Genomic DNA, 20,000 nt, shown 5'->3' with positions numbered 1-20,000 from the left:
ACCTCGATTTTCCTCCGTACTTTATATAGATATATATTATATAAAGTACAATCTGGATCAAAAATTATTTTGAGTCATAAATGGGCATTGTACTGAAAGTACTGAGAGAAATATGACATTGCTTAGCTTTGGACAGTTTGTGTTATATCCTTCATGTCTTATATTTGTACTTTTATAATAATAATAATAATAATAATAATAATAATAATAATAATAATAATTATTATTATTATTATTATTATTATTATTATTATTATAATAATAATAATATTTTATGCATTTATGCATTGATTTATTCTTTATGCATGGAAAAAATCAATGCATAAAGAAAACAGGTTAAGAATGAGTGTCATGCATTGAAAAACTATTTGTAAAAGGTTGTTTTGAGGGATATATACTGTAGAAGGAGGAGGAACATCTTTTTGAGCTCAATTGTGTTTGAACTGAAATACAAAATGTGACTTGTGTTATTCTGTTGTTAAAGCAGCGTTCCCTCTTGTTTTCACCGCTCTGTGTTTGCCAACAGTGGCCGTTCAGCTGGGCAGGACATTGTGTGTGTGTGTGTCTCATTCCTCACAGTGTGAATGGTGGTTTGTGTTATTATGGCCTGTTATGGAGTCTCATTTCTGAGCGTTGAGTCACGGACTGACCTTCCTCCACCCAGTCTGCTGCTCTGCAGGGTGGAGACTCACTGACTCCACCTACTGGGGAGAAAACTCACACAGCAACCCCTTGATTTTTCCCCTCAAAAAGGAGACAAATTGTATCTAGACAGTGTCATTTGTCCAGTGGTGTCTGAGTTTGGGCGGGTTGACGTGATGGACAGCTTGGCACATTTGGAAGTGCTGTCAGATTTAATCTTCCCCGGGTGCTGAACGCTCTCCTGCTGAGCTGCTGTCAAATTGTCAGCTCTGCTTGACCCTCATGAGCGGCCTGTCATTCTTCTTTATGCATCTAAATGACTGAGGTTTGATTTGGAGGCTATGAGGGGGATACAGATTGGAAAATCAATGAACTTTGACGCCATTTGGAGGCACCAGATGGTGCTGTTGATCTGGGGGAAAACTCCAACACAGAATGTGACATTACTGCAGCCTCCAAACTCCAACCTCAAACCAGCACTGAGATGAAGGGATTTGGAGAAACTGGGACCGGACTTGAAATTGTTGATATTTGTCTGTGTTGGCATGTGGATGTCCCCGGATCTCAGAATATATGACCTGGTTAAATAAAGCTCATAATAATAATAATAATAATAATAATAATAATAATAATAATAATAATAATAACAATAATAATAATAATAATAATAATAATAATAATATATTATTACAATATTATCATAATTATAATAATAACAATTACACTGCACCTTACTGAATTTCCTAATAATATGTCTATAATTGCCTGATAATAATAATAATAATAATAATAATAATAATAATAATAATAATAATAATAATAATAATAATAATAATAATAATAATAATGTAATGCTAAACAACAATAAAAAGTCTTCTGTATATTTTATTTTATTATGTTTCATATTGTGAAAACATTAAGTAAAATTGTGTGGATTCATCAAGCATTGTGATTTGAAAATTAATTTCTTGGCCTGATTTAAAAATATATCAGGAACATGTTACAGGACGCATTCAATTTTCTTGTGGGCCAGACGTGGCCCTCGGGCCTGTTGTTTAAGACCTCCATTCTAAAAGCGTGTTTTTTGTTTCCCCCTCCACCAGATGACCTGTGTGATCTGAAAGCAGAGAGCAGCCCAAACATGGACAACGAGATGACGGCCAAGGAGCGAGGAGTCCTGGAGGAGAACAACGAGAAGGAGGAGATGGACCAGGAGGGCGAGGAGAAGAAGCTGAAGGAGGAGGAGGAGGAGGGCGAGGAGAAGAGGAGGAAGGAGCAGGACCCGCTGACGGAGGAGCAGGAGCTGGAGGTGCTGCGCTCCCAGGTGCTGGGCCTCCTCCTGGAGCTGGACGAGTCCAGGGAGATCGCCAGCAAACACCAGGAGAGCTTCCACGAGCTGCAAGGTCAGAGGGCCACGCCGGGATGGGGCTGATAAAAAAAACAAAAACAAAAAAAACCCCACTTAAAAACACTTTAAATAAATAGTTTGAGGCCCTTTTCATTTTAATATCCCTCAAGTCCTGGCACCACAAGCTTTGATGCATTATTTATGATCCAGAATGCGAGTCAACTTCCTCAGTCAACACTGCTTCTAACACTATATATAGGATTGGATGGATAGATAGAAGGAATTAAATTAATAGAGAAAAAAAGAAAGAAAGAAAGAAAGAAAAAAAAAGAAAGATGAAATAAAGAAAATGATAGATAGATAGATAGATAGATAGATAGACAGATAGACAGATAGATAGATAGATAGACAGATAGATAGATAGATAGATAGATAGATAGATAGATAGATAGATAGATAGATAGATAGATAGATAGATAGATAGATAGATAGATAGATAGATAGAATATACACCTCTATTCAACATGCTTAGTGCCTCACAGTGACTCAACAGTTCATCACCTCATTCCTTTACAGTGATGATTGAGATGTTTGGGGACATTGAAACTGCACAGAGGCAGGCAGAATGTGTGTGTGTGTGTGTGTGTGTGTGTGTGTGTGTGTGTGTGTGTGTGTGTGTGTGTGTGTGTGTGTGTGTGTGCACATGAGCGCATGCACGTTCATACCGTACATGAGCGTGAGTCACACCAGAAGGCATGGAGCAGTGAGCTCAGTTTTTTGTCTGGCACAGAGCAGCAGACAGGGACGTTTCCCCACTGGGCGGCCATGACACCATGACATCACCCTGGGGCCTAATGGGTACGCTCAGCTGCTCCCAGTGCTCCCAGTGCTCACCAGACAGCTGCTGTGGGGTGGGGTGGATGGGGTGTGGGGGGTTCCTCCGTGAACAAATTGTTAGTCGTAATTAATTTGATGAGAAGACACAAGATAAGATTTCTTCAGATATGAGGTGTGACATTCCAGAGGCTTTTTTTTTTTTTTTCAGAGGACTTTTATTTTGATACACTCAAAATGACAGTTTAGTCCCATATAATGAACAGCTGTCGTTCTTTTAACGCGTGGGCTTTAACGCGTGGGCTTCACCAGACAATGTGGTATACTTACTTAATCAATATTGCATCATGTTCCCTGTAATTTCTCCGGATACGAGGTCTGACGTTCCAGTGCCTTTTTATTACCAGAGGACTTTTATTTTGATACACTCAAAGCAACCTGTTCACTCCCATATAAAGAACAGTTGTCGTCCTCCTTTAAGTTCCTCACTAGACAGTATGGTATAAATCAGAATTTCACAGTGTTCCCCGGGATTTCTCCAGATACAGTGTGTGACATTCCAGATATTTTTTTTCAGGGGACTTTTGTTTTGCTACACCCAAAATAACCATTTAGTCCCATATAATGAACAGCTGTCGTTCTTTTGTTTTGATTTATCACCAGATAACATGGTTTGTATGAATCGATATTCCGTAGTATTCCCCCATGAATGTCACTTAATGGTTTGCCCTGACTCTGGAAATCCAGCTGTTAAATTTTTAAGTTTCCATGAATCAAGGCAGATAAAGCGTCAAGGATTCCTTTATTGCCCGCTGTAAAAGGGTCACGGCCACTCACTAAAGGATAAATAGCTGCAAACAAAAGCCGTAAAAGAAGTAGAAGCTGCAAAGGTGATTTGTGTGATGGAAACATTTTATTTGGCGGTTATCATTCCCGCTCGGCGCTATATTACCTTTCAATGAAATTCTAGTCATCAAAATAAAAGCGTGGAAAATAATGAAACACAGTAAAAAGAAAGCGGCTCATTGGCGTAAACTTACGCTCCTCTCCTTCTCTTCTTCTTCTTCTTCTTCTTCTTCTTCTTCTTCTTCTTCTACTCCTTCTTCTTTTTTCTCCTGCTCAGGTCTGCTGGAGGATGAGCGTCTGTCCAGCGCCCACCAGGCCGAGGCCTTCACGCGCCAGATCCAGAACCTGCAGGGTAAAAACCACGAAAATAATTAAGTTTAAACAACCCCAACAACATTTTTATTTTGCATGAAAAAGTACAAGCATTTTAATTTTCCAAGTCTGACACATGTAAAGTTATTACATCAAATTAATTTACACATCAGAGTAGTGATTACAATACAAAATAAAACTAAATATATACTTAGTTTTGTTTAACATTAACGTAGCCAGGAAAAGTCCCATTGCGAGATAAATAAACCTGTTGTGTGTCAGTTAATGCCTTTCAAAGCAGTAACAATAAAATAATAATCCAGATAACAACATAATAAGCGTCGAAGGAGAGAACATGCTGTTGTTTCCGTAATCAGCTAATGCCAAACGAGGACCTGAACCCTAATGAGACGCGTCTTCCGTGTCGATACAGGATCAATACCTCCATTAACGTGTTTTGTCGACTAGAAACGCTGAATTCATGTAATTATTCGTCCTTATCGATTAAGGGTCAATTTTGAAGTGCTCTCTGCTCAATTAATAAAAACTTTTTGGATGAGTTATTTGTTTTCAATCTATTGACGTTTCCTTTTTCAAAAAGCACCGGAGTTCCAAGACGACGCTGAATTTCGATGATGAAATGTGTGCTGTACACACACACACTCTCTCTCTCTCTCTCTCTCTCTCTCTCTCTCTCTCTCTCTCTCTCTCTCTCTCTCTCTCTCTCTCTCTCTTCCACCCATGACGACCCAATTTAGTTTTAAATGCAACAGGCAGGTGTGCGATGCGAGTGCGCCGTACTAGCCGACACCAAGTCTGGACTAGTGTCCATTCAAGGCTAGGTACCGGCAAGGGTCGCCAGTCCTCTTGCCCGGGGGGCTACGGGGCTACTATTGGAGGGAAGGAGTCGTCTTACTTCTCCATTCTAGTTCAGCTCCTGCCAAACTAGCCACTGTCAGAGCAACAGACAGGAACAATATCTAAATATATATAAAACTAAACATATTTCTCCAACCGCAATAAATAAAGTATGTATTTCAACAAAAATAGAAATGCAAACAGATCCACATATGAACCCTGTTCATGTGTATTTAGCTGGTTAAATGATTTAAGCCATAAAATGAATATATGAGAAGATCATGCATAATTTATATGTGATTAAATTTATTTAATCACATATAAATTATGCCTCATTTATTTGCAAAATGATTACACAACACAAGTAATACATTATTTATTTGTGGATGGAGATCTATAATAATAATAATGATAATAATAATAATAATAATAATAATAATAATAATAATAATAATAATTATTATTATTATAATAATAATAATAATAATAATCAACAAAAAACAATCATCTTTATTTGTATAGCACCTTTCATACAAAAAATTGCAGCTCAAAGTGCTTTACAGTCATTTAGGAATGAATAATTTACAGCAATTAATTATTTAAAGTGAATGAATAGTACATTTGAGGAGAAAAACAAACAAACAAAAGAAGAAAAAACAAAAAGAAATACAAGAAAAGAAAATCAAAAACAATGGTAAAAAAATATTTATATTTCAGTTTTTTTTTTATTTTTCTACTTTAAAATCTTAATACAGATATGTGGATTGTAGCATTTATTAATCTTTATCCATTATTATTTTTATTTATAAGGGACACGATAAGACAAGGTAATTCAGCTGTTAGAGCAGCTACAGCAGTCAAGAAAGAGATTGGAAGTAAATAGAAACAACAAATGCAAGTCGCATTATTCGGAGCAGTATAGCTATAATATGCAATAATAACATACAACCTTCTTCTTCGCTATACGTATAATGTGTGATTCCTCCCCTGACCCCTCAGCCCAGTTGCGCTCGGTGCAGGAGGAGATAGACAGCCTGGAGGAGGAGAAGGAGAGCGAGCTGGCGGAGGCGCAGGAGGAGCTGCGCGTGGCGCAGGAGGAGGTGGTGCTGCTGCAGCAGGCGGCGGAGGAGGCGGCGGCGGAGCGGGAGAACGACATCGCCTCGCTGCAGGAGGAGCTGTGCCGCCTCCGCGCCGAGATGCAGCGTCTGGGGGAGGAGACGCAGGAGTACGAGCTGGAGATCACCACGCTGAGGGCCGAGATCAGCATGAAGAGCCAGCGCAGGGAGGCAGAGAGGAGGGAGGGTGAGAGGAGGGTGGGGGTGAGGTTGTGTGTGTGTGTGTGTGTGTGGGAGAGGGGACGGAGGGTGAGAGGAGGGAGGGAGGGTGAGCGGGTGAGAGAGGGGAGGGAGGGTGAGAGGAGAGAGGGGACGGAGGGGGAGAGAGGGGAGGCCGAGAGGAGGGAGGGTGAGAGGAGGGTGAGAGGAGGGTGGGGGGGAGGGAGGCGGGGAGGCTGACAGAGGGGAGGGTGATGGGAGGGTTAGGGTGGGAGGGGAGGGAGGACCCAAGCAGACCACGCTGAGGGCCGAGAACAGAATGAAGAGCCAGCGCAGGGAGGCAGAGAGGAGGGAGGGTGAGGGGGAGGGTGAGGGGGAGGGAGGGATAAAGCACGACAGGTGTGAGACGAGGAGGAGGAGGAGGAGACAGAACGAAGAAGGAAAGAACCGGAGAAATAGATAAATAACTGAATCTTTACTGTTGAGGGAGCAAGGTGTGAGACAAGATGGCTGACAGACGGACAGATGGACCGACGGACAGACAGCCAGACAGACAGACATTAAAAAATGTAAATAATAAATCCTGATACTTTTTTTTAACTAAAGTAATGCAACTGAGAAAGAAATGTCGTGAGTAAGAAGTATGCCTATGCCTAAAATGTACTACAGTGAAGTAAGTACATGTATGGAAAAAGTACTTAGTTCCAGTAACAAAGTACTTGTACCTAGTTACCTTCCACCTCTGGTTTGTCATTGCTGGCGTCTGCGGCTCACATCCCAGTTCACGTCCCACAGGCACATGAATCCGTCCCTGACCTTTTTAATGAACGTCACAAATGAAGTGTGAATGAGTGTTTCAGACGTGCAGGGGAGTTGAGTGTGTGTGTGTGGGTGTACGTGTGTGTGTGCGTGTGCGCGTGTGTGTGCGTGTGTGTGCATGCGTGCGCGTGTGTGTGTGTGCTTGTGGGCGCATTGTAAATACCGGGAGCGTAGAGTCAGACTCAGTGTTGGACTCTGAGACGAGGCGATGACATCACCGCTGCCGTTGGAGAAGAAGAGAGACGGGTGTGACCGCAGGGTGGAGGGACGGAGGGATGGAGGACAGAAGGACTGTTGCAGGACAGAGGGAGAGATGGAGAGATGGAGGGACGGGCGGGGTCACGGAGGGCTGGAGGGATGGAGGGATGGAAGGTTGGAGGATCAGAGGGGAGGACAGGATGTGGTGCTGACTCTGGCAGAACCTCAGGATGCGGCGAGGGTCAAAGGTCAGGGAAATGAATAAAATGATGCTGTGAGGCGTCCAGCGGCTCATCTGCGGCAGGTCACAGTTTCCCGCATCACACGCCGGAAAAACAAATCAACACACGGGACTTTGCTGCGGCTCCACTCACTTAGATGTGACAGGGCTTCAGTGACCTCCGACCTGCGTTTGCACCCCGCCCCGTAGCACGACGTTCCTTAAGGCTTGTCTTCAGTTTTGGATTGTGAGTACGAGATCATTCCGCTCCAGCTCGGAGAAAATACTGATGGAATGGGCTGATTCAGGGGATTTTCTAGGGGAAAATGAAATACAGAACTTTTCTTTTTGATCTAAAAGCAAACATTTCATTCCCTCCACTTTGAAGGGGGACATTTTGGGAAATCTTTCCTTATTTTAAGAATTCAGTGTTTCGCAGGGCCGTCTTTTAAAACTAAACTACTTTTCATCATGATATTTTTTTGCTGATCCGGCGAAATCTTCTCACCTCATTTGCTGATGATCGATTCTAATATTTAATACATTTTTTTCCCTGTTTCGACTTTTTTTTTTTTTGCCGTGTATGCATGCCTCACTTATGTTTGTGTGTGTGTGTGCGTGTGTGTGTGTGTGTGTGTGTGTGTGAACACCTGTCCCACTATACATGCATTAATAAAATCTAGTGATCATTGATATTTCTGTTTCACTAATCAAATTCTATCCTGTGGATGTATTATAAGTCACAATGATCCTTATGGTGTTTACATTTACCCATGATGCATTGCCTCTAAGCTGTTCTTCTCCCTGTGGCGGCAGGTGACGTGGGGCTCCTGAAGGAGGAGTGCAGCTCCCTGAGGGACGAGTGCCAGACGCTGAAGGAGGACAACCGCCGCCTGACCGAGCGGCTGCAGCTGCTGCAGAGACAGCGCACGGGGTGCGGGGGATGGGGGCGATGGGGGCGCGGGGGCCTCCGGGGGAGAGACACCGACCGCACTTGTTAACCCCAGCTCTGATTTTGAAATACTCGGCCGCCCATTGAACCTCGCGCCGCCGCATGAGTCATTATCAGCAACAGCGGGAACCAAAACGCTCCTGTCCTCCCTGTCTGTCTGACAGGTCTGACGGGAGACAGCTCAGCAGCTCTCAATGGCTTAACACTCAATCTGTCACTACTGTACATGTTCATCGCTATTTTTAAATATATATTTCAGTATATATTTCTATTTTTAACTATAATGAAAGAGTTGTGGAAGCCGTAGGGTGCCACTGTATTCAGCTCACTGCTCTCTTGCTGAGAACTGGAAACCAGTGCCTGTATTTGATCCATTTTTTGTTTGTTCCGCAGCCTATCTCGGTCAAGCCCCGCTTAAAAAATGGAGCGTTCATCTCAATGGGAGAATCCTGGTTCAATAAACATGAACACACAAAATGAAATAACTATAATTGTCCACCAAATTATTTAAGGGTCCTAAGCGTCACCCCCAAATGAACCCTGCACTCCTCGCGACCCTAACTCCTTCCGCTCCCGCAGCTCCAGCAGCATCTACCTGTCGCTGAAAGAGGAGGACGGCGAGGACGGGGCGGAGGAGGGGAAGGAGGCGGGGACCGGCTCGGAGGCGTCCATGACGGAGACCTACATGACCATGGCCCAGACGGAGGGCACCAACTGTCGCCTGGTGGATGCCTCTATCCAAAAGAACATCTCCTTCGACGGGAAGCCCATGACCCCCACCAGCTGGAACGGGGGATTCGGGGAGATCCTGTCCCTGCGCGAGCAGCTGAAGCAGGCGGAGGAGAAAGCCATGCAGGTCCAGAGGGAGGTACAGTGTGATCTGGCTTTTTATCGTCATCCCTTTATGAGCTGAAGAGCAGGCAAACTGCAATGTCACTGTAATGGCTGATGAAGGCAAATCGCTAATGATGGTGCGCATAACATTACATCACTTCATTTAGCTGACGCCTTTGTCCAAAGCGACAATAAGCATGTTTTGTCGGTAGTGACCCACCCTTCACTTCATCTGAGAGAGCAATACAGTGGCGTTGATAACGCTAACGGAGAGGTCTCTGCGAGGGCAATCTTTCCCAGGGAGAAAGAGCAGCTCTGTCTCGGCAAGATTGGGCTTCAGGTGGTGCACGGACATCCATGTGCTCATGCCCTGAAGATATGCGTCGATGCACCCGTCGATTTGTGTTTGGGACGGGGGAAAGAGAGGCAGAGTTGAGCGTCATCTGCATAGCAGGGACGGAAGAAGCCATGGACAGGAGACCACACCGCCGAGGGATTAAGCGTAAAAGGAAAAGAGCGGAGGCCCCCGGATGAAGCCCTGAGGGACACCAGGACACCAAATCCAACTAATAAAAAACAAAACGAAATTAATAAATAATAACATGTCTGACTGTTGTTTTTCCAGTGTGATGGTTTGAAGACGGAGCTGCAGGAGCTGCAGGTACTGTATGACAGCAGCCAGAAGGAGAGGGCGGAGCTGGAGGCGGAGCTCGAGAGCTGCAAGGCGGAGCTGGAGAAGCTGTCCAGCGGAGCTCAGGTGAGGGCCTGGGCAGAAGGTCTCGGATTATGTGAATATAATATATGAAATAGTGGCGCATCAGGTAATAGCATCACATCGCTGCGTTAGCACGCTTAGGAATGCCCATAAGATGCATTCTCTAGAGCAGTGGTGGGGAACCTCTGGCATGCGGCCCTATTATGGCCGCCCAGTCAACATCACATGGCCGGCAGAGTGGTTCCCAGATCTGATATCGCTGATATATTTTTTTCACTTTTGAAAAATAAGCCAGTTGTACCTTATTCAACAACAATTTGTTCAACAAAATGATGAATCCTGACTTGAAAACTACAATTGTCTTTTTTTTTTTTTTCAGGTACTAATATTTTTTCTTTAATTTTTTTTAAATCAAATTGTTCATTGTCTTTTATGGCTCGCTATTGTAAATATGATTATGAATCTTGCCCCCAACAGGAAAAAGGTTCCCCACCCCTGCTCCGGATGCACTCCTGCTTACTCTAGCAGTCCGGCCCCGAAGTTCACAGAATAGTTTAACGTTGAGTTCATCGTCATTATTGTAGTCAATGTAAAATGCTTCTGGATATTTCCAGCCCCGGTCTCTATGTGAGGAGAGATACTGTACGAGGCTTTCTCACTTGGCGCACACTTTAGCCGACCGACTCACACTGAGCCTCGCATCGTACCGACTGTATCCAGTGTCTCATCTGTATTTGGATCTCATACTGCGCTATGATGCATCGTGATATGAAGTCACTCTGTCTGTGATCTGTGCCATATCAGGATGCACGTTGCTTCCCGGCTTCCTCGTGTCATCGGCCGGGGGTCTTTGTCCGTGTCCCCAACTCTCTGTGAACGCTGTTCTCGGATAGAAAAAACAAAAAACAAACATGCATCTGCAAACTAGGGCCCAAAGGACACGTAGGCGAGCCTGGACGATACATTTATAATATCGATATCGTGGTATGAGACTAGATATCGTCTAGGATTTGGGTTATTGTAATATCGTGATGGGGTAAAAAGTTGTCTTCAATGGGCGTCACAGTGAAGTGATGACTCACTCAATCAATGGTCATAATATCCACATTACTGATGATTGTTTTTAATAGTGTAAATATCTTAAATAAAAGCACTAATAGCCATGGCCAAAATAGAGTCAAATGATCGATAATGAGGTATCGGTCAAAAAAAAAAAAAAAATCGCCCCGCCCAACTTACTCAACCCCCATCGCACTGACTTTGTGCACTTCCAGTTCTCACGCCCGTCCGCCCCGGCGTGCCGGAACGCTGGGAACGCAGATGCATGTTTTGTCTCTATGCCTCTCAGCCGTGTCGTGTTTGGCGTCAAACTGTCGACCCGTGTCTGTCTCCGATCCTGTCCCTGTTCTCTGAGTGTCCGTGTCCCGTCAGCCACGAAGTGCACCCCCCCCCCTCCCCCGCCATATCCGCACAGAGACCAACAACACACCGGATGTATAAAGGATGAGGGTAGGGAGAGGATCAACTTCGAAGAGCCGCCATTCATGCCACCGGCGATTTGATGGGACATGTTTTACCACTTTATCACCGTTTTTGTGTTTGATTAATTTATCATCACAATTTATACGCGTATCCATTAAAAGCCGCAGAGGAATAGGCACGGATGCTCACGTGGACCTGGATTTTGTCAGATTGCGTGTTTTTTTTTTTTTATCTCTATCTCTATCTCTCTTTTTTTTGTGAATAGATATCACCGATATCACTTCCATCACACCCCCCCCTTTTACGCCGCCACACTGTTATAAATTTTTGGTTTCCCACTTATGTGTGTTGATGATGGTGGTCCATTTGTGCCGGTGTCAGAGTCTCTCCTCCCATCCGGCCATCGGTCTGTTCGTTCATTCCCCCCATCCCCATTGTGTTTTTTTTGTTTTGTTCCGTTCTGTCTTTCTCTCCCTCCCCAGAGCTTCATCCATCCATCTGAGCACCCTGTTCTCTCCATCCCCTTCGTAGGAATGATTATAATAGTGGCTGTGGTTTGGTGCTGGTTGTCGGAGCTGGCGTCCCAGAGGGCAAGGTACGGGCGGAGCTTCTCTCTATCTGCTGTCAAAACGCTCTTCCGCGGGGGGTCGGGAAATCCGGCGTTCGGAAAGTGAAACCCCGCCCGGGGGGGGGGAGGATTTGGAGGGCGACCGCTGCGGGATTTGCCGCCGGGCGTCGACACGGAGCTCCGGCTCACTCTACTGGATCGGCAGGAACGCGGCGGGACTTTCACTTTCTGAACCTGTAATTTTCCGCCTCTGTCTTTTCTTATTTACGTATCAGGAAAAAAGGGTTACCTTTTGTAAAGCATCTATTTGGTGCCTAGAATTCATCTTATCTACTGGAACATCTTCCAGAAATGAGTTAAGATAACAGTTCTCAGTTTGATGGATGTATTTCTATCTGCAGAGTTTCTGAAAGAAGGACAAGGGACGGGTGGGCAGTTTGGCAAATTGCTTTGCGATAATAAAACCATTCTACTCCGACATGATAGACGTACAGCTACTGATCATTCAATATTTTTTTTTTTCCTTGTTCGCGGCCTTGAATGACTCTCCTTCACTTTCCTTTCCCCGCCCTCTGTGTCTTCCCAGGGGGGTGAGATAGGTTGGAACCCCATTTTGGCCGTCAGCGCAGCCACGGCGCTGCTGCTGCTGACGGCTAGCGCGTTGAGAGCTCTGGCCCGGGTTTAACCTCACAGGCCGCAGAACCCTCCCCCCTCTCCCCCCCACCCTCCCCCCTCCCCCTTGGACCGGAGCGTCGATATGTCCCCGGGACACTTTCCTTCAACTGAAGCCCGGGAGATGGAAGACGTGTGAGGAACGTTGTGTTTGGTGAGAGGAGGACGGGCGTGGCCCGCTCCATCCCGCTCGAAGGGCTGGGGACGGACCGAGCTGAGATGCAGAACTTTTACCGGAAGTCAGATTGGTTCTCCCACCGCTGAAGGCCTGGAAGTGCGGTTTCCACCCTCTCCTCCGAGTCCCCGCGGGGTGCTATTTCCTCCTCAGATGGTTGGGCGGGCTGTCTTGATGATGAATGTCCTGTTAATATGTGTTCCTCACTGTATTCCGTCATTATTTATTCGAATGGTTTGTTTTCTCCTAGTTGTCGAACAAAACCCAATGACAAAAATGGGTTCTAGACGTGAAATGCACTGAAAAATCACTTTTGTACATAAGCCCTTCAAAAGTTGACCAAACAGCGGTGAACTTTTTTTTTTTTGTGTGTTTAAATTTCATTGAAAAAAAATGCATCTCCAAAGCATGTCTGTGAAACTCTTGAATATAAGTTATTATCAATTTATTTTAATCAACAAGCTCGCATTTAATTTACGCTTCCCAAAAAATTCGAAATGCAATAAATCCAAATAACCTAAATCAATTCTTAAAAGGGGTGATAATATACCGATAAATGATCACTAATAAGTTAAAAACCATTACAATTTAAATAACCAACGCGCACCTTTTTCTGATTACCATTTGGTCATCAATAGAGTTTGGCTCTAAGTGCCCAAAATATCCTCTTCCAAAGTGCAAAAACACATGAACTGAGCCAATCAACGCTCAGCGTATCAGGCCTGTGACTGTGACTTCACCCCAAATAAATGTTTTGTGCTTGCTTACTGTGACACTTGGTGTGACTGCCCCAGACAAAGAACCTTCTTCATAAACATTTATTTATTCAACCGTTTATAAAAAAACCAAAACTGTAAAGAGATTTAGACTGCAGGTTTTGGGGAAAAGCCACCTGCCAGGCTCTGGATGGAGCACGGTTATTTATTTGGAGGCGTGGACTCTTTACCCTGAAAGGCTCCGATGTGTTGGGCTTTGTCTTTAAGGTGATGACACAATGAACTGCACGTGTTTCGACTTTAAACATGAACTTTGAGCACCGAGGCTGATTGTAAACAAAGCCCTTTTTTCATTTATATTCTCAGGGCTCGGCATTGACGGTTGCCCGGTTGCCCTGGGCAACCGGATTTGGTCCACTGTCGACCATCTCCTGTGTGGTCGCCCTGTTGTCAACCACTTTGAATATGTAACAAAGTAAAGTAAGCGCATGGAAATAAACTCTTTATGTTTTGAAAGTGAAAATGTAATAATCAGGCAACCGAGAAAAAACTTTTTGACATAGTTGAACATGGTACAAACTGCACAAAAAGGAAAAAATCTACAAGACTGCATTGTTTACCTTTAAACACAACAAACTGATAAAAACATGTTAAATATAACCAAAATAACTAATAAATAACTAATACAAATATAATCAATATTTCTCTGAATTAATATGGGAATTATAAGACGTTCATTATGGGTTATAATTAATACCACTCAATTGTAAAACAATCAAAATATGCAACTGTTTGGCAACCAACAGCCGATTTATAGTTGCCAAACAAGGCAACCAGTTCTAAAAGTTGGTTTCGGGCCCCGATTCTGATTGTGATTTGACGTAGTTGCAGCTCTCCTGCAAAATTGCTTGTTTTTTCTTCCTCATAAAATAAAAACATTTCAGCTGATGGGGAGTCCAGAGAGTTCCCGGTACGAAGCTCCAGAGCATTGCGTGTTTACCGATGGAAACCTCAGGTGGAGAACCGTGATCGCGTGTCGTGCGCGGTGTGGGGTGCAGCGCGGAGTAAAAAAAATTGAATTCATTGAATGAATATCCACAGCTAATTTGAATGATAATAAAGGTGTAAATAGGAAACGCGTCTCAAGCGCATAACCCTCCTCGCTGTCTAATGAATAAAAACATAAAAGAAACCCAAATGAGGAGCCCAAGCGTTGAGCTGTTTACAACACATCTGTGGAATGTTTTGTGACTCAGTAAAAAATAAAACATTTTAAATTTAGTTTATATAGATATATTTTAAAGAGGAAGTGCATGATGCAGAACATGATTAGAAGAATATCTTATTTATGTTTGGTATAATGTTTCCGTTGCTCTTTGTATTAGATGTAAATAAGTCAGACGTGCAATATTAGTACCATGGGAGAGATAATTCTTAAATCCACTTGTACTAGCTTTGTAGAAAGTTTATTCTATTTTGACAGAACATTGTATATTTTACTAGCCGAATAATATTCTATATAAGTGTTTATTTATGATGAGATTGTCCACGACGACGCCTCTCATTGGTCGAACACCTCTGCGGTCAGTGCATGCATTTAGATTCCTTCGGATCGCGGTTGCCAGCGAGTGCAATATTCATTATTTTCCAGTTTAAAACTATATAACATGCATTTAAATAAAAAAGATTTTATTTAGGAAACATTTGTCATTTCGATTGAGTCTTTGAGTAATGCATCGCTAATATGTTTTTCTGCAACTGTACTTACACGTTTGTTTCGAATTGAGTTAACTTGCAATAGAGGGGTTTCCGGTGAATGCAATGGTCATTTTAATAACATCTTTATTAGCATTCTTTCACATTATTTGTATTTATTTGTTTGCTTATAATACGAATGTTAATGTTCATATATCTTCACGAGTCTCAAAATAAATACCAGTGTTTTCCCAGCTTGCTGCGTTGCTTATCGTTGGCATTGTTGTTTTGAATAGTTGTGGCTATTTTGTTACCTGGAGGTCTATTTTGTACTGTAAAGGACTTAAATAAATATAGATAACTCACATGATGCCTGGGAGGTCGTTATTTTTAGGAGAGTGAGCTCACCACTGGGGGGGTGGGGGGGGGGGGGGGGGTTGCGGTGTTTGAGGGGGTGAGGGAGGGAGGGTGATTGGGAGGTATTTGGGTGGTTTACGTGCTTGGGGAGTGGGGTTGTTTGGGGGATGGAGTTTGTTTAGGGTGTTTGGGCGGTTATGGGGGCATTGGGGGGTTTGAGGGGGATTGGGGAGTTAAAGGAGTGTTTGGGGGGGTTAACGGCGGCGATTGGTGCATTCGGGGGGTTGGGGTATTCAGGGGGTTAATGGAGGGGTTGGAGTGATTGGGGGGTTTTGTGGGAGGTTAGTGGAGTGTGGTGTTTGGGGGTTAACGGGGGGATTGGGGTGTTTAGGGGGTCTGGGTGTTTGCGGGGTGGTTGGGGGTTTAAGGGGTGATTGGGGGGAGTTTTAGGGCTTTGCAGGATTTGGGGTTTTTAGGGGTGTTAGTGGGTTTGAGGGGTCAAGGGGGCATTGTGGTGTTTTGGGGTTAACAGGGGATTGGGGTGTTTGGGGGTTAACAGGGGGATTGGGGTGTTTGGGGTGTTGCGGTGTTTGCTGGGTGTTTGGGGGGTGTGGAGGGGGGGGGGTGTATAGGGTGTTGAGCAACCCATTAATGAAAGCTCCCGTGGTCACAGGAGTGTTTCCTGGAAGAGCTGGACCGGCTCAGACGTTATTTAAAACCTCACTACGGAGCCGCGTCGTAAACTCCCGGACACAGATCATTTTCAGGCAGCAGGGATTCGCACACCGTCACTGACCGCGGTTTCCAAAATACCCTGATGACCCCACGCCCGCGCTCAACCGGATTACACAATCGGACTGTCGAGAATAAGTCGTCACGTTATCATTTCATATCATTCATATTATTAGGAATTAAACCTCTAACAAATGTGTGAGTGCAGGTCATGTGACCACCTGATTTTGATCTTGAGGTTTCATCAAAAATTATCTATCTTTCTGTCTATCTGTCTTTCTGTCTGTCTGTCTGTCTGTCTGTCTGTCTATCTATCTATCTATCTATCTATCTATCTATCTATCTATCTATCTATCTATCTATCTATCTATCTATCTAATTATCTATCTGTCTGTCTGTCTGTCTGTCTGTCTGTCTGTCTGTCTGTCTATCTATTCATCCATCCATCTATGTTTTTTATTAAATACCAGAGAAATAACAGCGAATTTAATTAATTTCCCTCCTAATTAAACCCACACTGACTCATAATCCAGTATGAAACTGTTCAAACTTCATCATTATACCACAAAAAAACAATAATTAGTAAGTTGTTGCTGGTAGTCTTAAAATTGGGAATTGTCATCAGCAGTGCAATTAAAGCCAATACACTGTAAAAAAATATGATTAAATAACTAGTATTTTTATTTAATTTAATGTTCTGTTATTTTTCCTTGTTGGGAAAGCCCAAACATGTTCTCTGGATGCATCACAGTTATTCTTGCCCTGCAGCGCTCCATCGGGAAAGATCGGAGGTTAAACTGGTGCAGTGGAATCTAGTGTCACCGGCCCGTCACTCCACGACGAGTCACGACGCCGCTGCCATGGCGACGGCACAGTCTGGAAACAGGAAAGGCAGTTTATGGGATTTATGTTTTCAAATTTTTTTTTGTTTTTTTTTTTTGTTTCTTATCTGCTCAAGGTGAATGTGGAGACCCATGGAGCATTCCTGTCCTAATGTGTATATTAATAAACTAAAATAATAACCTTTTAACATTAATATTGGATAATAATATCATTCAATATTATATTTATATTCATATTTCTTAAATCCATTTGTACAAGCTATATATAAAGCAAATTATATTTTGAGAGAAAATTGTTTCTCTAGACAAATAGTATACTATTAATATTTTTAATGGTGAACTCCAATCAGTGGTAACCATCTCCAACACCTTTATTCATAATGGTGACATGGTCAGTGTATGCTTATGGATTGGACATTAACAGTAAGTGTAATATACATGAGTCATTATTATGATTGTTTTTTTTGTGCTACCGATTTTCAATATAATATCTTCCAGTTCTAAAGGATGTCAGAAATCCAACTCTCAGTACGCATGGTGAAGACCGGTCCCTGGGTCCGTTCCAACTTGACCTTTTGGAAAGCGTCACCTCTGGAAAATTCAACGTATTTCACCCGGAGGTGGCAGATAACGGAACGACACGTCATCTTTACAAGCATGACCTGATGTTTTGAATTAGCTCTGAGCCAGTTCACCACCGTGCAGTGCTGACGGAGGGCTCTGGCGACGTCATCCGACAAATGGTGACGTCATCTGAGTCCAGGCCTGATCCGACTACACCAGTAGTTCTAGAAGTGCATAGAAGTCCCTCTGAGAGCTTTTTTCTGCTGAGGGCCCAATGGGAGAAAAAAATAACATTAACGTAAATTATGTAGGTTGTATGTGTTATTTTTTTTAACATTATATATAACCAATATTTTTTCAACACAATTGTTTTTGATTTTCGGAGTAGCCCTAGCAGTACCCTAAAGTACACCTAGGGATATGATTACCCCTATTTGAGAAACATTGCACTACACCATGCATCCTGGCATATACAATAGTTGATATGTTAGAAAGTTTAATTTTTACAAGATAATACCTAAAACATCTTGTAAATAGATGTTTTACGTATTTTTAAAATATAAATGTTATATAATGTGGTACTTTATTTTTTTGTAATTCCTTCTGAGCCACTAGATAAGCCCCTTGGGATGTTTTATTCATTTATTTTTGGTCTCTGGTTATTTTGTTTTCAATTTAGTTTTCCTACTCTACTCTCTAATCATTTTTTTTTTTTAATTTCTTAAAATAAATAAATAAATAAATAAATAAATAAATAAATAAATAAATAAATAAATAAAGGATGTTCGATGCCCACCCTTTATTTTTTTCATGTCCAATAAATTGGAAAAAAAACCCACCAAAACAATTAAATAAATAAAATACAAATACTATAATGCACAAATGCATTTTCTTCCCTTAACTCACTTGCTGAACCCAGCATGACACTTCTACAACCCGGGAGCAGAGTAGTCAGTCAGAGCCCCCCCCCCCCCCCCCCCCGCCCCAGTCTCTCAAATTGGAGCTCCTAAAAATATCTCCACAACTGTTCTGCTGAAGACCCCCGTCCAATCCCCGATACCACCTCCTGCCCGGACCAATCCGTACCCCGGACACCCAGTGGTTGTAGTAATGGTTCGGTAATATGATCGGCGTGACGGACCCACGGGCCCTTTATAAGCCCGGTCTGTCCCCTCTCACCCACCACACAGATTTTACACAAGTTCAAAACTCAACTCTTCCACTAAACTATCTAAAAAAAAAACAACAACAACAACAACAAAAAAAAAACTTTCTCCTCTGGACCGGACCTTCTATTTAGGAAGCTGCGACGACATTTGCCGAGAAGCTGTGAATTAAAAAGAAAAAGCTGTCAGCTTGTAAAAGGGATATTTTAATCCATCATCACCCCGACAGAAGAAGTTCCTTCGCAAGTGCTTCCTAAAAGTTTCTCTCTTCTCTTTTCTTTTCCTTTTTTTGTTTTTTTTTGTTTTTTGTTTTGAAGTCCCCATCAGCGTCGGGACTTTTTTGTACCCTCGGAGCGCGTTTTTCGCACCGACGCGCCGAAGCTCCTCCGCGGCTCTCACCCCAGTATTTAAAAAAGCGCCTCCCGGGGGAAACCAACGCCATGATGAGCGGCAACCCCGCCGAGGAGCCCCCGCATTACTTCCAGGACTTCGGGCCGGAGGGGGCGGAGGACGGGCAGGAGGAGGACGAGATGCCGGCCACGGAGAAGGACCTGGCGGAGGACGCGCCGTGGAAGAAGATCCAGCAGAACACCTTCACCCGCTGGTGCAACGAGCACCTGCGGTGCGTCAACCGCAGCATCCAGGACCTGCAGCGGGACTTCAGCGACGGCCTGAAGCTCACCTCGCTGCTGGAGGTCCTGAGCCAGAAGAAGATGTACAGGAAGTACCACAGCCGGCCCAACTTCAGGCAGATGAAGCTGGAGAACGTGTCCGTGGCGCTGGAGTTCCTGGACCGGGAGCACATCAAGCTGGTGTCCATAGGTGGGTGATGCACCGCTCGGATCACTCATCGAGGAGGAGGGTGAAACACGTGGGTGGGGGTGACAAGTCCGGCCTAAAAAACAGGGGGTTCCCAACCTCGGGGGGGGGGGGGGGGGGGGGATTAAATGTTAAACTACATGCCCGACAAAGATAATACAGAGAGAGATGATGTAGGCACACCTACACTGGCACACCTACACTTTTTTGGGGGGTGGTGGGTGGCGGGTCCTGCAGGGACTTGGTGTGAAAAGGTTTTGGAACCCCTGGCTGGATTTTCTCACTTATTGCTCAAACCTTACTTAAAATGTTTCTCAACAAAAATGAATTGCTGATAACTCAATATTATTATTATTGAGG

At 43.6% G+C, this 20,000-nt stretch overlaps 2 protein-coding genes across 4 annotated transcripts in view; both read left to right on the top strand.

The window, feature by feature from the left end:
- Positions 1–15,525, top strand: part of ccdc136b (coiled-coil domain containing 136b) — a 25,545-nt gene extending 10,020 nt beyond the window's left edge. The window contains exons 2-9 of one of the 2 annotated variants that reach the window (XR_013844188.1): positions 1,746–2,045; positions 3,948–4,022; positions 5,840–6,142; positions 8,168–8,285; positions 8,883–9,171; positions 9,763–9,894; positions 11,866–11,929; positions 12,489–15,525. Coding sequence is in view for 1 of the 2 variants with exons in the window: in XM_080001677.1 (XP_079857803.1) it covers positions 1,746–2,045; positions 3,948–4,022; positions 5,840–6,142; positions 8,168–8,285; positions 8,883–9,171; positions 9,763–9,894; positions 11,817–11,929; positions 12,489–12,501 (1,343 nt within the window). In the remaining variant the exon portion in view is untranslated. Of the gene's footprint in view, positions 1–1,745; positions 2,046–3,947; positions 4,023–5,839; positions 6,143–8,167; positions 8,286–8,882; positions 9,172–9,762; positions 9,895–11,816; positions 11,930–12,488 lie in introns of both variants that reach the window. The other variant, XM_080001677.1, reaches the window with a different exon arrangement.
- A 3,330-nt stretch (positions 15,526–18,855) lies between these two features.
- The window catches only part of LOC307231762 (filamin-C-like), a 32,646-nt gene continuing 31,501 nt past the window's right edge, over positions 18,856–20,000 (top strand). For both annotated transcript variants that reach the window (XM_080002576.1, XM_080002575.1), the window contains exon 1: positions 18,856–19,643. In XM_080002576.1, the coding sequence (XP_079858702.1) occupies positions 19,262–19,643 (382 nt within the window). In that variant the 5' untranslated portion in view covers positions 18,856–19,261. The remainder of the gene's footprint in view (positions 19,644–20,000) is intronic.

This window comes from Zeus faber (assembly GCF_960531495.2).
Source record: "Zeus faber genome assembly, chromosome: 6".
Taxonomy (NCBI): domain Eukaryota; kingdom Metazoa; phylum Chordata; class Actinopteri; order Zeiformes; family Zeidae; genus Zeus; species Zeus faber.
This window is presented reverse-complemented; position numbering and strand designations above follow the sequence as displayed.